The 14,522-nt window shown below is 39.1% G+C and overlaps 1 protein-coding gene across 1 annotated transcript; it reads right to left on the bottom strand.

Moving 5' to 3' along the window:
• Positions 1-201: 201 nt before the first annotated feature.
• On the bottom strand, positions 202-11,683 carry efhd2 (EF-hand domain family, member D2). Its single transcript, XM_037104560.1, has 4 exons — positions 11,150-11,683; positions 7,001-7,148; positions 6,777-6,911; positions 202-3,961 (listed from the first exon to the last, which is right to left on the bottom strand). Exons 1-4 carry the CDS (start codon positions 11,434-11,436, stop codon positions 3,830-3,832), a joined length of 702 nt encoding a protein of 233 aa, XP_036960455.1. The 5' UTR covers positions 11,437-11,683; the 3' UTR covers positions 202-3,829.
• Between the last annotated feature and the right edge of the window lie 2,839 nt (positions 11,684-14,522).

Raw genomic sequence — 14,522 nt, 5'->3', positions numbered from 1 at the left:
TCTGATCAAAACAAGTTAGTGCAAGCCCTCTGGAAGCCCTGGAGAATGAACTGCTGTGCCTACAGCCAAAGTTTTAGAAAGGAAGTTGTTGAGAGCAGTCTGGGTGATTTCCAACCACAATCAAATCACCCTAAAGGGACATACATACATAGATGAATGTCTTTGACTAAGGTAGTCAGAAATGGGACACACTTGTGAAAAAAAGTTTATTATTTATTATTTATAAAGGAAATTATAAAATGATGATAATACATATAATTCATTTAATTTATTATTTTCATTTTTTTGTGGCTCAAGGATTGTGCTCTATTGGCTGACCACCCCTACTAACTGGAGGGGAGGTGCGGGCTTTAAACCCTGTGTGACTGTGTGTCATGTTGATGAAGGTTCTCAGTCATCCAAAGTTCCCAACTGGCCTTCACCTGTGTTGCTAAAGCTAGATAAGCCCAGGTGTGAATGGTTGTTAAGCTGTCTTGCGAGGGAACTCAGTACTGCATTGTAGGTGGGTGATAAGTAATCTGGCACATCACAGGAAGGCCAACTCCTCAGATCAAGACTGTGCTGTCCACTGACATCTGAAGGAGAAAAATAATACCTTTAACAACAATATAAACATCTTGGCAAGAGAGGACAGATGGTTTGAAAGATGAGTTCCAGTTTGATCTATGTCAAACTGTAACAACCATCTTTGAACAGAGGAGGTGGTCTACGACATGACTTATCACCCACCTACAATGCAGTACTGTGTTCCCTCCACACAAAGCTTAACAACCATTCACACCTGGGCTCACCTAGCCCTAGTAACCAACATGAAGGCCGGTTAAGTCAGCGACCGATAACTGGCCCTAACAACTCTGAAACCCAGAGCTCACACATGTCCTTAATGACTCTGCAAGGAAATTCCCACTCTGGGTTTGAAAGCCTGCACCTCCCCTCCAGTTAGTTAGAACTGAAGATGCCTCTTGGATGAGAGGTGAAACATCTTCAAGAAACTGAAACAAGTCCAGTTGCCTACGAGTCATTAAGGTCACCTGTGAACTCTGACGCTCACAGTCCCACATTAACGCTGGGTTGGTAAACAGCTCACATGTAACCCTAACGACTCTATAAGGGCACAGCCACACAGGGTTTAAATGATTGAACTATATAGGTTACATTACAAGCGACATCCCATATCATTGTAGGATATGAGCTTTTGTACTATAGAAGATGTGGTGCTGCTGGATTATCTGTCAAATTAACAGCAGTCAATTATTTGAATAGTCTATGGTCTAATAGTTCTTGCGCTGATTTGCTTGAGGTGAATCCATGAGCTCAATCCACAAAAAATCTGTAGGATTAACACTGTAAATTTAAAAGACAGACAATAATGTTGAATCAAGGTGAACAAGACTATAAAGGTTAAACCTACTATCTCTTGATTAAGAAACTTAAATCAAATGGCCAAGCAAGTGCAAACTGTGAATCATTTAGCTAAAAAGATTTACCTGATTACAGACAATGAACACAAAAAAACAGGAATAAGCCTCGTTTTAATTCCTGGACAAGGATTTGATGATCTTAGTAAGAAAATATGTAATACTGTACTTCTGATAGTACATGTATACAGCATTTCAGAAGAGAGGAAGCACTACTCAAATCTCTGGAGGGACTCACTGTTCCCTTTCCTTACCATATTTGGTCAACTCAGAGTGCTGACACAGACAATGCTAAAATGGCAAATGGTCAAAATCTACTTTACTGATGGCAGAAAGCCTGGCAGTGAATAAATAATGTACATTTCAAACACCACAAATTGTACTGGTCTAACTGCTATCATGGCACAAATGGTAATGCATGCTCCAGTTTCATGATGGGGCAAGAGCATACAATGGGAACATGTTGACTATCAATATATCATAACTGTCATTATTAAATGGTAAAGTAATATTTCATTAACCTACAATAAATAGTTATTTCACGGTTAATGTACAATAATGCTTTATAAACCATTTATCAAACAATTGTTTATTGTACAGGTGCAACCCCTGTTTGCTATACTCTGAAAGCCAATAACTGGAACTGTTCTACGTTTACAGGAAAAATAAACATCTTAGTCTCATAATCAAGAATAAGCCAGTGATGGAACTACAACTGCAATTTACTCAAGTACTACTTATGTACAATTTAAAGATACTCTGCTTCAATATTTTCATTTCCTGCTACTTCATCCACTTCATTTATTTGATAACTAGCAAGCAAATTCAGATTATTTAGTGCTGAACAGCTATTATTCTTGACATCGGTGTTTGTCTTCACTGGTGACCACTAACAGAGAAAGGATGCTGCATCAAAGCCAGTAACTATATTTTTTAAAAATACACATTTTATCAGCAATAAGACACAAACATCACCAGCAGCGATAATCATGAAAATGCATCATATCGTCCTCAATAATTGGCTAGACAGATAATCAGTCTACCCATAATAAATACTGTGTAGTTCATCCATAAACCTTATTAAGATGGTTATCATAGAAATGCAACTGATGTTTAGAAACCTTTACAATTACTTAATACATGGTTTACAAAGCATTGTCATTGTTGTTAACAGTCAAATAACTATTTACTTTCAATTAAGTTTCAATTAACTATTAATTAAAATATTAATTTACCGTTAATGATGGTCATTGTTAAGTGTTACCACATTGCTTTAAAAAAACTTACATAATCCTGGTTATTTTTCCAATTTTTCCACTTTTCTAATCAAAACATTTCACTCGGTATATTTTATGAGCTAAGGGACCACCAGTCCAAACCATCGATCCACTGAACTGTTCTGAAAATAAAACCAAAGCGTTTTTTTTATATTCAACTACAGTAAACACAATCAATCTAGAACCAGGATGTAGTCCCTCAGCCATGTGGGTGTTTAACTTCCACTTCCAGCTTACTCTACAGCAAATCTCTACTGCCCCTATATCTCAGCACTGAAGTAGATGAAAACAATGTTAACAGAGCTGATAGGAATAATGGCTGAAACTAAAAGTTTTGTTTTCTAAAGTTGTTTTTTAAAGCTGTATGACCCATACAAATCATGGTCCTAAAGAGTGACCACTACCACAACCATCCTAAACCCCAACTACCTAATTCTAAAAAATTCCAAACCCATTTTACAAAAATAAGAGCTGACAGTAAAAATGTAGAGCTCAGTTATTTGTTCAACATTTAACGCTGACTGGATTGACAGAAGTGCTGTGGATTTAATCTATGTTCAGCGATGAGTAAAGACAAACATTTAGCGGCGCAGTAAGTGCTTTCATTACGACTCTATGCAAATACCAAGAAATGGACACTAGGTACAGATTTAAGCTGCAAACACAGCAGGTACTGGATGTTCGGACAAACATATACAACTCAGGAAGGCCAAATGGAGTCAAAGATCCACGAGTCTGAAGGCTTATTAGCCTCCAAAACACTGCACAGCAGTTTATTATGCTATGAGGCAAGATTTTTACTATTCTGGATAATTGTTATGAAGACAATCATATCAACTATTTCCTGCTAGAACCCTGTATGTCAGCACCGTCACTGTGCCAATACAGTGACCACAAAGTTGATATTCGATGGTAACAATTGTCTCTTTGATGTTCCTATAAGAATCATCCATTCACTTAGTTTTGTAAACCTGCTTAAAACTTGTTACTGAGCTACAAATCTAAATGAATAGATGATTCTAGACACACACACGCACCCACACATGCACCCACACACACACACACACCCACACACACACACACACACACACACCCCCACACACACAGTAACAGGTGCTGAGAGGAGTAAAGCATTCATTTGAAAGCTGATTTCAGGTCATTGAAGGCAGCACGTCTCTGTTTCTGCTCCTCAGCCTGCTTCTTCTTGGCATCCTGTTCCTGGCGGATCTCCGCCTCAAACCGGTTGGACTCACTGATGGCATGGACCTGTCCCACAGAAAAACAAAGAGCAGTCAGGTTATGGAGAGCAGCCGCGATGGAGCTGCTCAGCCATGAACTGGGAAACAGCTCAAAGACCAGACATGCCATGCTGATGGTCGGCAGTCGGTGAGCATTTGTGGCCCTAGATTTTGCAGTGTGTCCTGCATTGATGACACCAGTTTGTGCTTGTCAGCTTCAGCAGACTGAGCACATTCAATTGGTGGTCAAGTTAAGTAAATTTCTATTAAACAGTTCTAGACCATGACTACTAGGGCTGGCATTTATTTGCAGAGCAAGATAGCAGTTTCGCTTATTTTGTTTGACGGCAGTTGGCAAAATGTGTTGAGGTGCATTTAACGCAACCCTCTGGATCAGGGGGCTTAAAGTTCACAACATTACATCCATCAGAGCTGATAATTCTTGACAGTGTTCCAGTTAGTTTATTAACAAATACTAGTTTGTAGCTTGGCTGCTGATGTGGTGTTCTTGCAGCAGAAAGTGTCATGCCACAATGACTGAGATATGCAAACATGGTGCAGATCGTGAGCAAAAGTCACAAGTTTCCTTTTATGATTATTTCCATACGTGTTTGTTCTTCACAATATGGTATATCCCCTGGATGTTCAAAAGTTCATGAAATAGACCAGCGATCAGCAGTTCAATTCTCTCGTGTTTGTCTGCCTGTCTGTCTAGCTAACACTAGCTCACTGTGACTCTCTGTGACAGTGCAGCTCTTGGTCTGTTCTTTATTTACCAGCCACTTCCAGCACTATTCTGTGACTCTGTGCCTGAAAAATGTGAGACTGAAATATCACTCACTGTATTTATTATGTTTGATAAATGTTAACAGTTTCCAGAAAGACCACACACTGTACAGTTAAGGTGGCACTCCTCAAGGGCTCATAGTTTTAAAACCAGACAATGATTATCTAGTCTCTTAGTAAAGGTTACCGGTGTCACAGTAAACCATGGTAAATGGTACATTTCCAGTGAATGTTACCATTTAAGTTTTAATTACCATGGTATACGCCGCGGTCGATAACCACGATGTAGAAAACTTGCAAGACCCTTTATCCACATCTCACCACGCAGGTGCAGCGTGCAGTGCGCAACGTGCAAAGTGCACTTGTTATGTAGTGAAGAGGACATGGCGGAGGGAGGATGTGACAGTAGCGGCCCATAAGGCATTTTTCCGTCTACAAAGAAACCAAATCCGCAGTCTGGGTGTATTTTGGTTATTATAAGAATGCTCAGAGACAACTGGTCGATGGCAGCCCCATCTGCAGGAGCTGTGTGAAGAAAGCTGTTGCGAGAGGCGGCAACACATCCAATTTACGCGACATCACCCTCAACTGTTCAGCGAACGCAAGGTAAGCTAACTTTAAGCTTGGGTGCATCATGTATGTGTATGTCGAGTTTTCTCTGTCTAATGTGCTGTTGTCACTAATGTAAACGGACCAGATAGTGGTATAACTGAACAAAGCTGATTCGTGATTTGACACATTATCTGAACCGCTTATTAATTGTAGATTTCACTTTTTAAAGTCGACCTAATAATTCCCCAAACTTTGATGGAGAGCTGCAGTGAGGAGGATTTGAGACAAACATGTTCTGGGTGGACTGAGTTAGTGAACACAAACTGACTGAGATGACTGACTTTCATCTCAGCTCAGTTCACCTGAGCAGCATCTACCTGTGGCTCAGCAGCCATCTGACCAATCAGACTGACCGAGTCCACTGACAACAGACAGCCAATATATATTAGTAATATCAGAAATATATAAAACTTGTGGATTATTGTAAAAAAGACTATATATAAAGAACAGTGTCTAGATAGATAAGAGCCAAAATAGAGTATTCATAATTAATTTAGCAATAATCCTTTTCATTTTAATCGAAAAAAATGATCCAACCTGTTTCTCACAAAAGTGATATGATCTAAATTGTGAGTTTTGTCATCTGTTGGTTGCACCCTTAGTATTAAGTAACAATGACAGTAATAGTTAATAATGTAAATAAATAATAAAATCTATTTAAATAAATCTATTTAAATATAAATCTTGGTGAAATTATTTCGATTTATCAGTGTTGTTTCAACATTTTGGAGACATTTTTAAAATACCACGGTATACTGATAACTGTGATCATTTTGGTCACTGTTACCGCAGTGTGAAATTTTCATACTGTTACATCCCCAGTTTCAACTCTAAACTTCTACAACATTTGATGACATTTTATAGCCAGCCTGTATTATGTTAAATGTAGATCATATATAATCAAATAAACAAACACAAAAATATATCTGTATATTTTATCCTCTATTATGAATTGTAAATAATAATTATAATGTTTCTTTATTATAAGGATAAGAGAGTTGAGCTAATGGAAGGATGAATAGACAATAACCCTTTAAAAAAAGGCTGGAAATAGAGTGAAAAGAGGACAGTCTTTTTGCCTGCAGATCCACAGGTCTTGGACATACAACAGAAATGTGAAAGACATGATAGGACAGAAGAGAATATGACAGGTCATTATTCATGAATCCCCCAAGAACTTAACATTACTAGATTGTATGATGTTGCTTATCAGTGCAACCAGTTTAGCAGCCCATTCAACTTCTGCAGTGGAGATGTGAGCTATACCATGTGGGATGACGGATGTTTGGAGGTTATAAATAAGACTTTTAGAAGTTATACACTTATTTGGCCATTCATTTGTCATTGACATTATCATTCGATCTGGATTTGTTGATGAAATTTTTAATTTATTTCATAGTAAGTTTTAGTATGGTTATTGTGAATGAATATTGAGGTCAACTTACTTTGGCCTCAAAGAAAGTCTTGGCTCCTTTGACCCCCTCTGTTGAAACATCGATTTCAGAAAGACGAGCGAGGACACAGAGGCCGCTGTCCTCTGCCAGCTCTCCTGCTGCCGCCTTCCTGAAGATCAGGAGGAACTGAGGACAGGAAGAAAAGAGAGACATGGATATAGATAGAAAGAATATCATATTATTTGACCGATTCTGATTCAGTTTTCTCGTCTAACCTCTCTGAAGCTGAGCTTGTTGTCCAAATCCTCGTCCACCTCCTTGATCATGTTTTTCAAGCCGAGGTGTGTCTGTGGAGCTCCTAGCTTCTCCATCATCAGCTTCAGCTCCATCAGGTCAATGTAGTTGTCTTTCCCAGCATCATACCTTGATAGAATCGTGTAGAAAACTGTTTAGCTACAGTTTGACTACAGAGAGAAAAGAAAATTCCACACCTTAAACCATGTGCATAGTTTTGGGTTTATTTATCCAGTTTTTCTGTCTAAGGCATGATACTTAGATCCCATTTTCATCCTTGAGGCAAACTTTATTTTGAAATTTTAATGCAATGTACAACTGAGACCCCCATATTTTAAAAAAGGATTATGTCTCCCCCCAGAGGTCTTGGTCACCACAGAAAGTAATAGCTTGTTTATCAAATCACATAGGCGTAAACCCCAGGGCATGACCCCCAGTCCTGGGAAAAAGTCAAGTTGAACAGCTCGATCTGGAACTTTAGGGGTAAACCATGTCTTTGTGAAGATGTGTGCCCAGCTGTCTCTGCTTTCCTGTTGCTGAGTGAGCCTCAGCTGCACATCTCCTGTTTTTTCAATGCTGACAAGTGCATCTCTATTGTCGGGAAATCATGATTCCAAAGCAGGGAGCATGGAGGTGACAAAATAGAAAAATATCTCAAAAATGTTGCTAGGATTGAAGGAGCTATCTGCCAGTGCCACCACCTTCACTACACTCCTTGTCTTTTAACTTAATTAAAGTTTAAGTTATAACTTATGATATATAACTGATTATTTATAATAAGTTTCTATACTGTCATACTACAGACTGACATGTTTTCCCACTGTGTGTGTGCAGCAGAGAGAAGTGTCCAGTTCCTCCTCGCTGAGACACTAAAGATGCATCCAATTTCTCTTATTTGTCATTTTCTCGATCCTCGTTTGAACTGGAGGTTGTTGAAACTGTATGTTAGTTTCAATTTTGTATTAATTTCAGATAATATTGCAAATTCATTCTGTGTAGAAGGCAACAAAGGCTGTGTGTATGTCTATGTGTCTATGTTGAAGGTCCGGGGGGCTTACAAATATTTTGTGCACTCCAAATGGGGGTAAAATGACAGTCAAGGCTTCCCAACCCCTTTAGGCTACATGCTGTAAGCTCTGTGATATGTACAACAGGAAGTCCGTATCTGATAACATTTCGTTTTTCTATTAATTTACTATATGCACAGAACATGTTTGTCACCCCCAATCTTCAGTAAAAGAGACTGGCTAGCCTTGCCAACAGGCTACAACAAAACCTAGTGAAGTGAGAGGCAGTCAGGAGTCTGCAGTCGGTCACATAACTTTAGATTCAAAAGCGAATGAGTGGATTAAATATAGTTTAAAGGACAGGGGTCTAAAAACTGCATCATAAAATTATGGATGAAGGGTCAGTTTATGACACTTAATTTGATGCTTGGAAATTTTTGAGTAATCCCTGACAAAGCAACAAACAAATAAAGGGCCGATGGGTGAAAACATAACTTCCCTTGCAAATATAATTATGAAAAATTACTTAAACCAACAAGCTTATGAGGGAAGCTGTTGTGACATGCACAGACAAGACTCCATGCCAGGGCTGGAATCCATGTTACGCAGCTAAAATATACTGGCTGGCTTTATAAGAGGAGATGTCCTTTCAGTTTTTGACTTACATGCTTATAATAAATAGTCTCTTTTTGATAATACACATTTTTATTGAGGTATAAACTACATCAAACAGTAACAAAGAGTGATTTACACTCAATTTGGCAGGAGATTCAATAAAAAAATTATTAGCATATGCCTACTCGTTCTTGCTAGCTTGAACTGGCTGCTTCAGAGGCAAATCTTTGGGATGCTTAGGCTACCGAGGTTCTGAATTAGGCTCTGATACTTTAGTTGTAGGGAGGTGACCAGCTTTTGTTGTGCTTATCACTGTTCTGTGTGCGTAGAGGCTGGACTTACAATCGATAATCTATTATCTAGTGCCGAGTTTAGGGAACAACTTCCTCTAGCTGCCATCTCCATCAAGAGCCTATGTGATCCCAATGAACTACCTTTTAAATAAACAAGAGCAGTCTTATTATCTATATGTTTAGATCAATCTGATTAAGGGACACAACTACTTTCCCATTATACTCAAAATTTCCATTTAGAGCTAAGGTCTTTGCGCATTAGAAAGATAAATGCTCAAACTGCTCTTGAACAATCAGTCTAAAACAGGTAAAATTTGTGGAGTTTTGCTTTAAGGTGGACCAGCTATTCTCATTTAAATGACAAGTGCCTACTGGTTTCAATCAATGCAAACTGAAGCTCTTCAGCTAGAAAAAAAAAGTCAGCGCCAAAAAGAGGAGTAGAATGAGCAGAAGTCTCCTTGTTACTGAAATCTGTGTTGCAAGACATAGACGCTAGTACAATATAATAATAAGCATGACATTGTCATGGTTGCAGGTTTGTAAACAATGTGTCCTGTATGTGAGAGAGAACTGTGTAAGTAAGGGGAAGTGGTCAGCAGAGGTAAAATAAACTCTCATTTCACAAATGCCAACCACCCACACTAACTGCGTACTGCTACAAGGCGTGTTGAAGCCTGTATGCTGGCTGACCCTGAATTCCTGCCATGAAGCTCCAAGTAAGTTGTGGAGCTTGACTCACCCTGCAGTCACACAGCAAGCAGACTCATCATCAAGTCAGCAAAATTCCTTTTTCTATTCAACTAAATGGTATATAAATAGCCTTTAATGCAATCCACAAGACACACTCAGGTCACTTAACATTAGCATTGCATTAAACTTGTAATCAGACTAATGTTACACCACTGCCACTTCCTTCCCCAGCGGACAGTAAAGGCAGCATATGACTCAACCATTTTAACTGGTGGTAACTTGTTGCTGACAACATCCTGTATGTTGCTTGCAATCATTTTGAAGCGACACGTGTCCCTATGAATGTCATGACAGACAATTAGTTCTTTTCACAGACACTGCTGAAAATCGATTTGACAAAGTGACAATCCCCCATCCTGGGAAAAATGTGGTTTGCCCTTTTCCGTTTTTTAAGGCTAAATTACAGGACAGTGTTATCATCTAAACTAACCCGACTGCTGTACTTATTCTTATTATTCTAACATTATATCCATATTACTGATGATATTTTAATCAAAAGTCTCAATGTATTAATTGTCTGTTTATGTACGAAAAGGCAAAAGAAGTTAATGACAAGTGTGAACCGACAGGCTTGAAGCTGTCCACTTGTGATCAGATCACGCAAGATGAGCGCAAACACCTGGTCTGAATTCCCCCCAAAAGACCCCTGAAGAGATTTCAGATCATATAGTTCAGCAAAGGGCAGATTTCTAATTCAAATAATTATTGTTCTTTAACCTTATACCATGTATTATCTTATGAAGGCAAAACTGTGTGTGTAATGTGTTCTATCAAATATTATTTTTGACTCTGGATCAGATCAAAACTAAAGAGATCAAATCAAAGAACGTTTTAATTATTAATATTTTCACTAAGCACACACCAGGTCCTGGACTGAGAGCTGAGACCATTATGCAATAGTCTATAAACAGGGAAGCCTGTTGTCTGATTTCCTTATCACCGACTTGCGTAATGTCCCCACCCTGCAATCACTCCGGCTCCAGGAATCCACTGGTGGGCTGCATTAGATTGAATATAAACTGGTCAAGGGGGCAGTGAGTTTCAAACACAGATTAAAAGAAGAAAAAAACAATCTATTTTGTCTTTAAATTGATCTATTTCTTAGTCAATTCATGAACCATTTATCACATTAAGTGTAACGCCCATCAAATCGAGGTGTAACATCTCAATTGCTTGTCTTGAAGCTCTTACTTTACCTATTAAGGTTTGTATTATTCTGAGGTAGGTTTTCTTCCTATTCCAAGCAGCAAAAACACTGTTTTAGTCAGATATGTCAGCTCACCCAGATACATGAGCAAGCTGACAACTGAACTTCCTTATATGAGCAATCTTAACGTTACTTCCCTGACAAAACCCAGTGACTGCTATAAAATTAGACTGGACAACCACTGGCCTCGAGGCATGTTTCAGATGTACCCTCCATCCCGCAACAGGTACCAGCATTCACCCAGACTGTCACACTCACATTTTGAACATCTTCTCCATGTCTCTGATCTGGGATCGGGAGAACTCTTTGAACTCGGTGTAGGGGTTGAAGACCCTCATGCTGGGCTGGCAGCGCTCTCCCTGCCCCTCGTTCAGCTCATCTCTCCGCATCAGTTTAGCACCCAGCTCCGAGTCTGCGTTGGCTATCTTCGGTTTCTCTTCCGACCCATTCTGCTGTTCGGAGACGTCCACAGCAACAGGGTCTTCGGCTCCTTCTTCAATCTGTAGCCGACGGGTGAGCTTCGACGTGAGCTCGTCTGTAGCCATTTTCAAAAGACAGTGTTATTTAGCTAACTACAGTAGAGGGGAAGGCGGCAGCGCACAGGCTTAAAGACCGTCTGTAGCCTTCTAAGAGCCTTCTGTCTGGTAGCGTGCCCCTGTTTGTAGGCTGTATACGGGTAAGTGTGCAAGAGACGAACCAAACTGATTATGAATATATTCGTTTATCTAACGGTTCGTTTTAATTTCCAAAGCCAGGCTCTGAGCTGAGATAAATGCCTCTACTCCAGGATGTTGCATATTGGCTCATTATCTACGTAGCCTTCTGTAGCCTGTCATGGTGTCACCACGCCTTTTAAAGAGACAGGTACTGCGTCGCATGGGCTCCACCACACTGTAGATGTACAAGTTGAAATAAGGAATAACGCACTGTTTACTCGGCTTTATTGGTTTTCAGGGTTTCTAGTTATTGATTTATTTGTTTGAAAAAACATGATGTGAAATCAGTACAGGAAAAATTTCATTTTTTTAATCTTAGAGGTAGGTTGTAGGTTTTACTGAATCCCCCCTTTTCAAACAGCCTTGTTCAAAATGTAGTAATGAAGTTAGATTATATGTGCTTAGAAATAGATAACACTAATAATAATAATAAGTAATCGGCCAATTAACCTACATACACAATTATCAAGGGGACAGAATGAGGTTGGTAAAGGGCCACATTTGGCTCATGGGCCGCTAGTCGAATAGGTTTCTGAAGATGTTTGTGAAACAAGGTGTTTGCCCTCTACGGGAGCCCTGGGGAACTAGGGCCTTTTTGTTTAACTAGTGCAGTGCCCATAGGAAGTATGTATTCCTATAGAAAAGTGGGAGGTTAAGTAGCTTTTTCATGGATGGCCCAATGAGGCTGTGTTTGAAGGTGGGATGTCAGGGATATTTAGGTTTGTTATGAAATTTGATATTCCAGGGTATAATTGGCCGTTTTGATTTTGCCTTTATATTTCACCGTAAAAAGTATTCACCTTGCCTTGCTTGGTGTCATTATGTTCAGCACAACCTCACATGTGTGACTGTACAGTGTAACATATCGGTAGCTTAATTAATGGGGCTCGGTGCCAGCTCATCTCAGTGTCGCTAAAGTGAGTAAACTAATTGATAGCATTAAGCGAATATATACACACCATGATGTAACTGCTGACTGCATTTTCAGATGAGCTTCTTCAAATATTTCTCAAAGAAGAGAAAGACACCTGATGAAGATGATGCTAGTCAGGTATCATTAGCCTTTTACTTTTAAATAATCTCATTATTGTTTCTATTAGTAGGTGAAGACTGACTTGAGAAACAGACTGCAGGGGGATCACCTTGCAGCATGTATGCTGCTGAGCATCAGCGGGCCACCTCTCAGAGAACTTCCATACAACAGAATCTTAGAGCTCTTCTATAAATGAGCCTGGGTGCAAACTTTGCCACTGATTCTACAGCCCCATCAAGAAATTATTATTTATTGCTTTATTTTTTTTTTATTTTATTGTTGTGTTTTTGTTATTATTTTTTATTTTTACATTCAGCCTTTAAATAGCCATTTTCCATGCCAGCCATTCAATAAAAAGGGGGATTACGCTGGGCATAAAAGTCAAATCTGCAGTCAAGTGTCATTTGTTTACGCCGCCACGGCTCCCTGGAGAGCCTGCCCCCGCTGCTAAAAAAAAAAATCCCAGAGGAACACTGTGCTGTACTTACACAATCAGCCTAAAATCATAAAAAAAAAACCTAAAATCCTAGTACAAAAAAGTTTGATTTTTTTGCTGTGTAAACCACAAATATGTTTAACAAACCATTTCTATTACTTATAATGCAAAAATAAACTGTTGTTTGCTAAATTTGTGCATACATTTTTTAAATTTAGTTTAGTTATATGTGACTAATTTAAATGTTGGCAATGCCTCAGGCTCAGGCACTGCCTGCTTAACATTCAGCAGTCTCCTCATTGTTTTGACTCATTAAACAAAAAAAACACTCCACACTAAACTCACTACACCAGACACTACATAACACACTAACTATACACTCCAAACACTCTCTGCCATATAATTTTGTGATTGGTTGGTGTGCTGCCTTTTTCCACCAATAGGAAAGGGAGTAGTGCAGTTTTTTTATTTGCAAACACTTCCTGCTTTCGTGAGAAAAGCCCGATTTTACCGTTTTCTTCCTGGATCAAACATGCAGCAAACATAACTGCAATGTTCGCGAAAAAGTGTGGCAGACATCAAGTCCGGTTTTACTTGGCCTATCAATACGATTTAATATGATTTAAAAATTGGTATATAGTTTGAAGGCACATACGACACATAGGTCGGAACGGAGACTCACGGAGGCTGCGTCTTGCTGCTATGTCATCTTAAATTGGTCAGGTGATTTGGACGCACTGCCGCGTCAACTCAGGAGGTAGGCTCTGCAGTAATTGGTTCTAGTGCACACGTAGCTATGGTGGCTATGATTGACAATGCTAGCAGAATTGGTAAATCATTTATGAAAAAATGTATCAACAGTATCATTGTAGTCCAAACAAATCTGATGTTGCACACCCTTAAACCACGCAGCAGCCATGTTGAAAATCTCAGGTCAGTCTGTTCCTGAGGTATTTAAGGCACACACACACACACACACACACACACACACACACACACACACACACACACACACACACACACACACACACACACACACACAGACAGACAGCAATTTCCATGCAGTTATATAGAGATCTCCAGTGCCAAGATATCAAGATTTCAAGATAATGAAAACAGTCTGACAAAAAGAAGAATTCTGAATGTATAACTAATATATTCATCTTAAATGTTGAACCTGAAAAAGTTAATGTGGAATTTACTTTCCAAAAGATGAACATTTTCATAACTGTAAGGAACCAGATTTGTGACATTAATTTAAGTGCAATTGGGTTGGAGCTAGTTCTCCAGGTATTTCTTTTGCTTTGGAAGCATAAAAAAAAGCCTTGTTTCAATCAAATTGGGTATCTTTCCATAAAACTTGCCAACTGTATTATTTTGTCTGGCATTACGGGTCAGACACTGGATTTTGGTGGCTCAAAACAAGATCAACAACAACAATCACAC

This window comes from Acanthopagrus latus, chromosome 7 (assembly GCF_904848185.1).
Source record: "Acanthopagrus latus isolate v.2019 chromosome 7, fAcaLat1.1, whole genome shotgun sequence".
In the NCBI taxonomy this organism is placed as follows: domain Eukaryota; kingdom Metazoa; phylum Chordata; class Actinopteri; order Spariformes; family Sparidae; genus Acanthopagrus; species Acanthopagrus latus.
The sequence above is the reverse complement of the archived record's forward strand: the minus strand, read 5'-3'. Positions and strand labels throughout refer to the sequence as shown.

Bases quoted from the DNA above. Each gene is read 5' to 3' on its own strand.
- efhd2 (XM_037104560.1), bottom strand. From the start codon at position 11,436: ATGGCTACAGACGAGCTCACGTCGAAGCTCACCCGTCGGCTACAGATT. The intron at 7,149-11,149 runs GTGAGTGTGACA...GATTCTATCAAG, and splicing joins ATGGAGAAGATGTTCAAAAT to GTATGATGCTGGGAAAGACA. The intron at 6,912-7,000 runs GTTAGACGAGAA...TCCTGTCCTCAG, and splicing joins ACAAGCTCAGCTTCAGAGAG to TTCCTCCTGATCTTCAGGAA.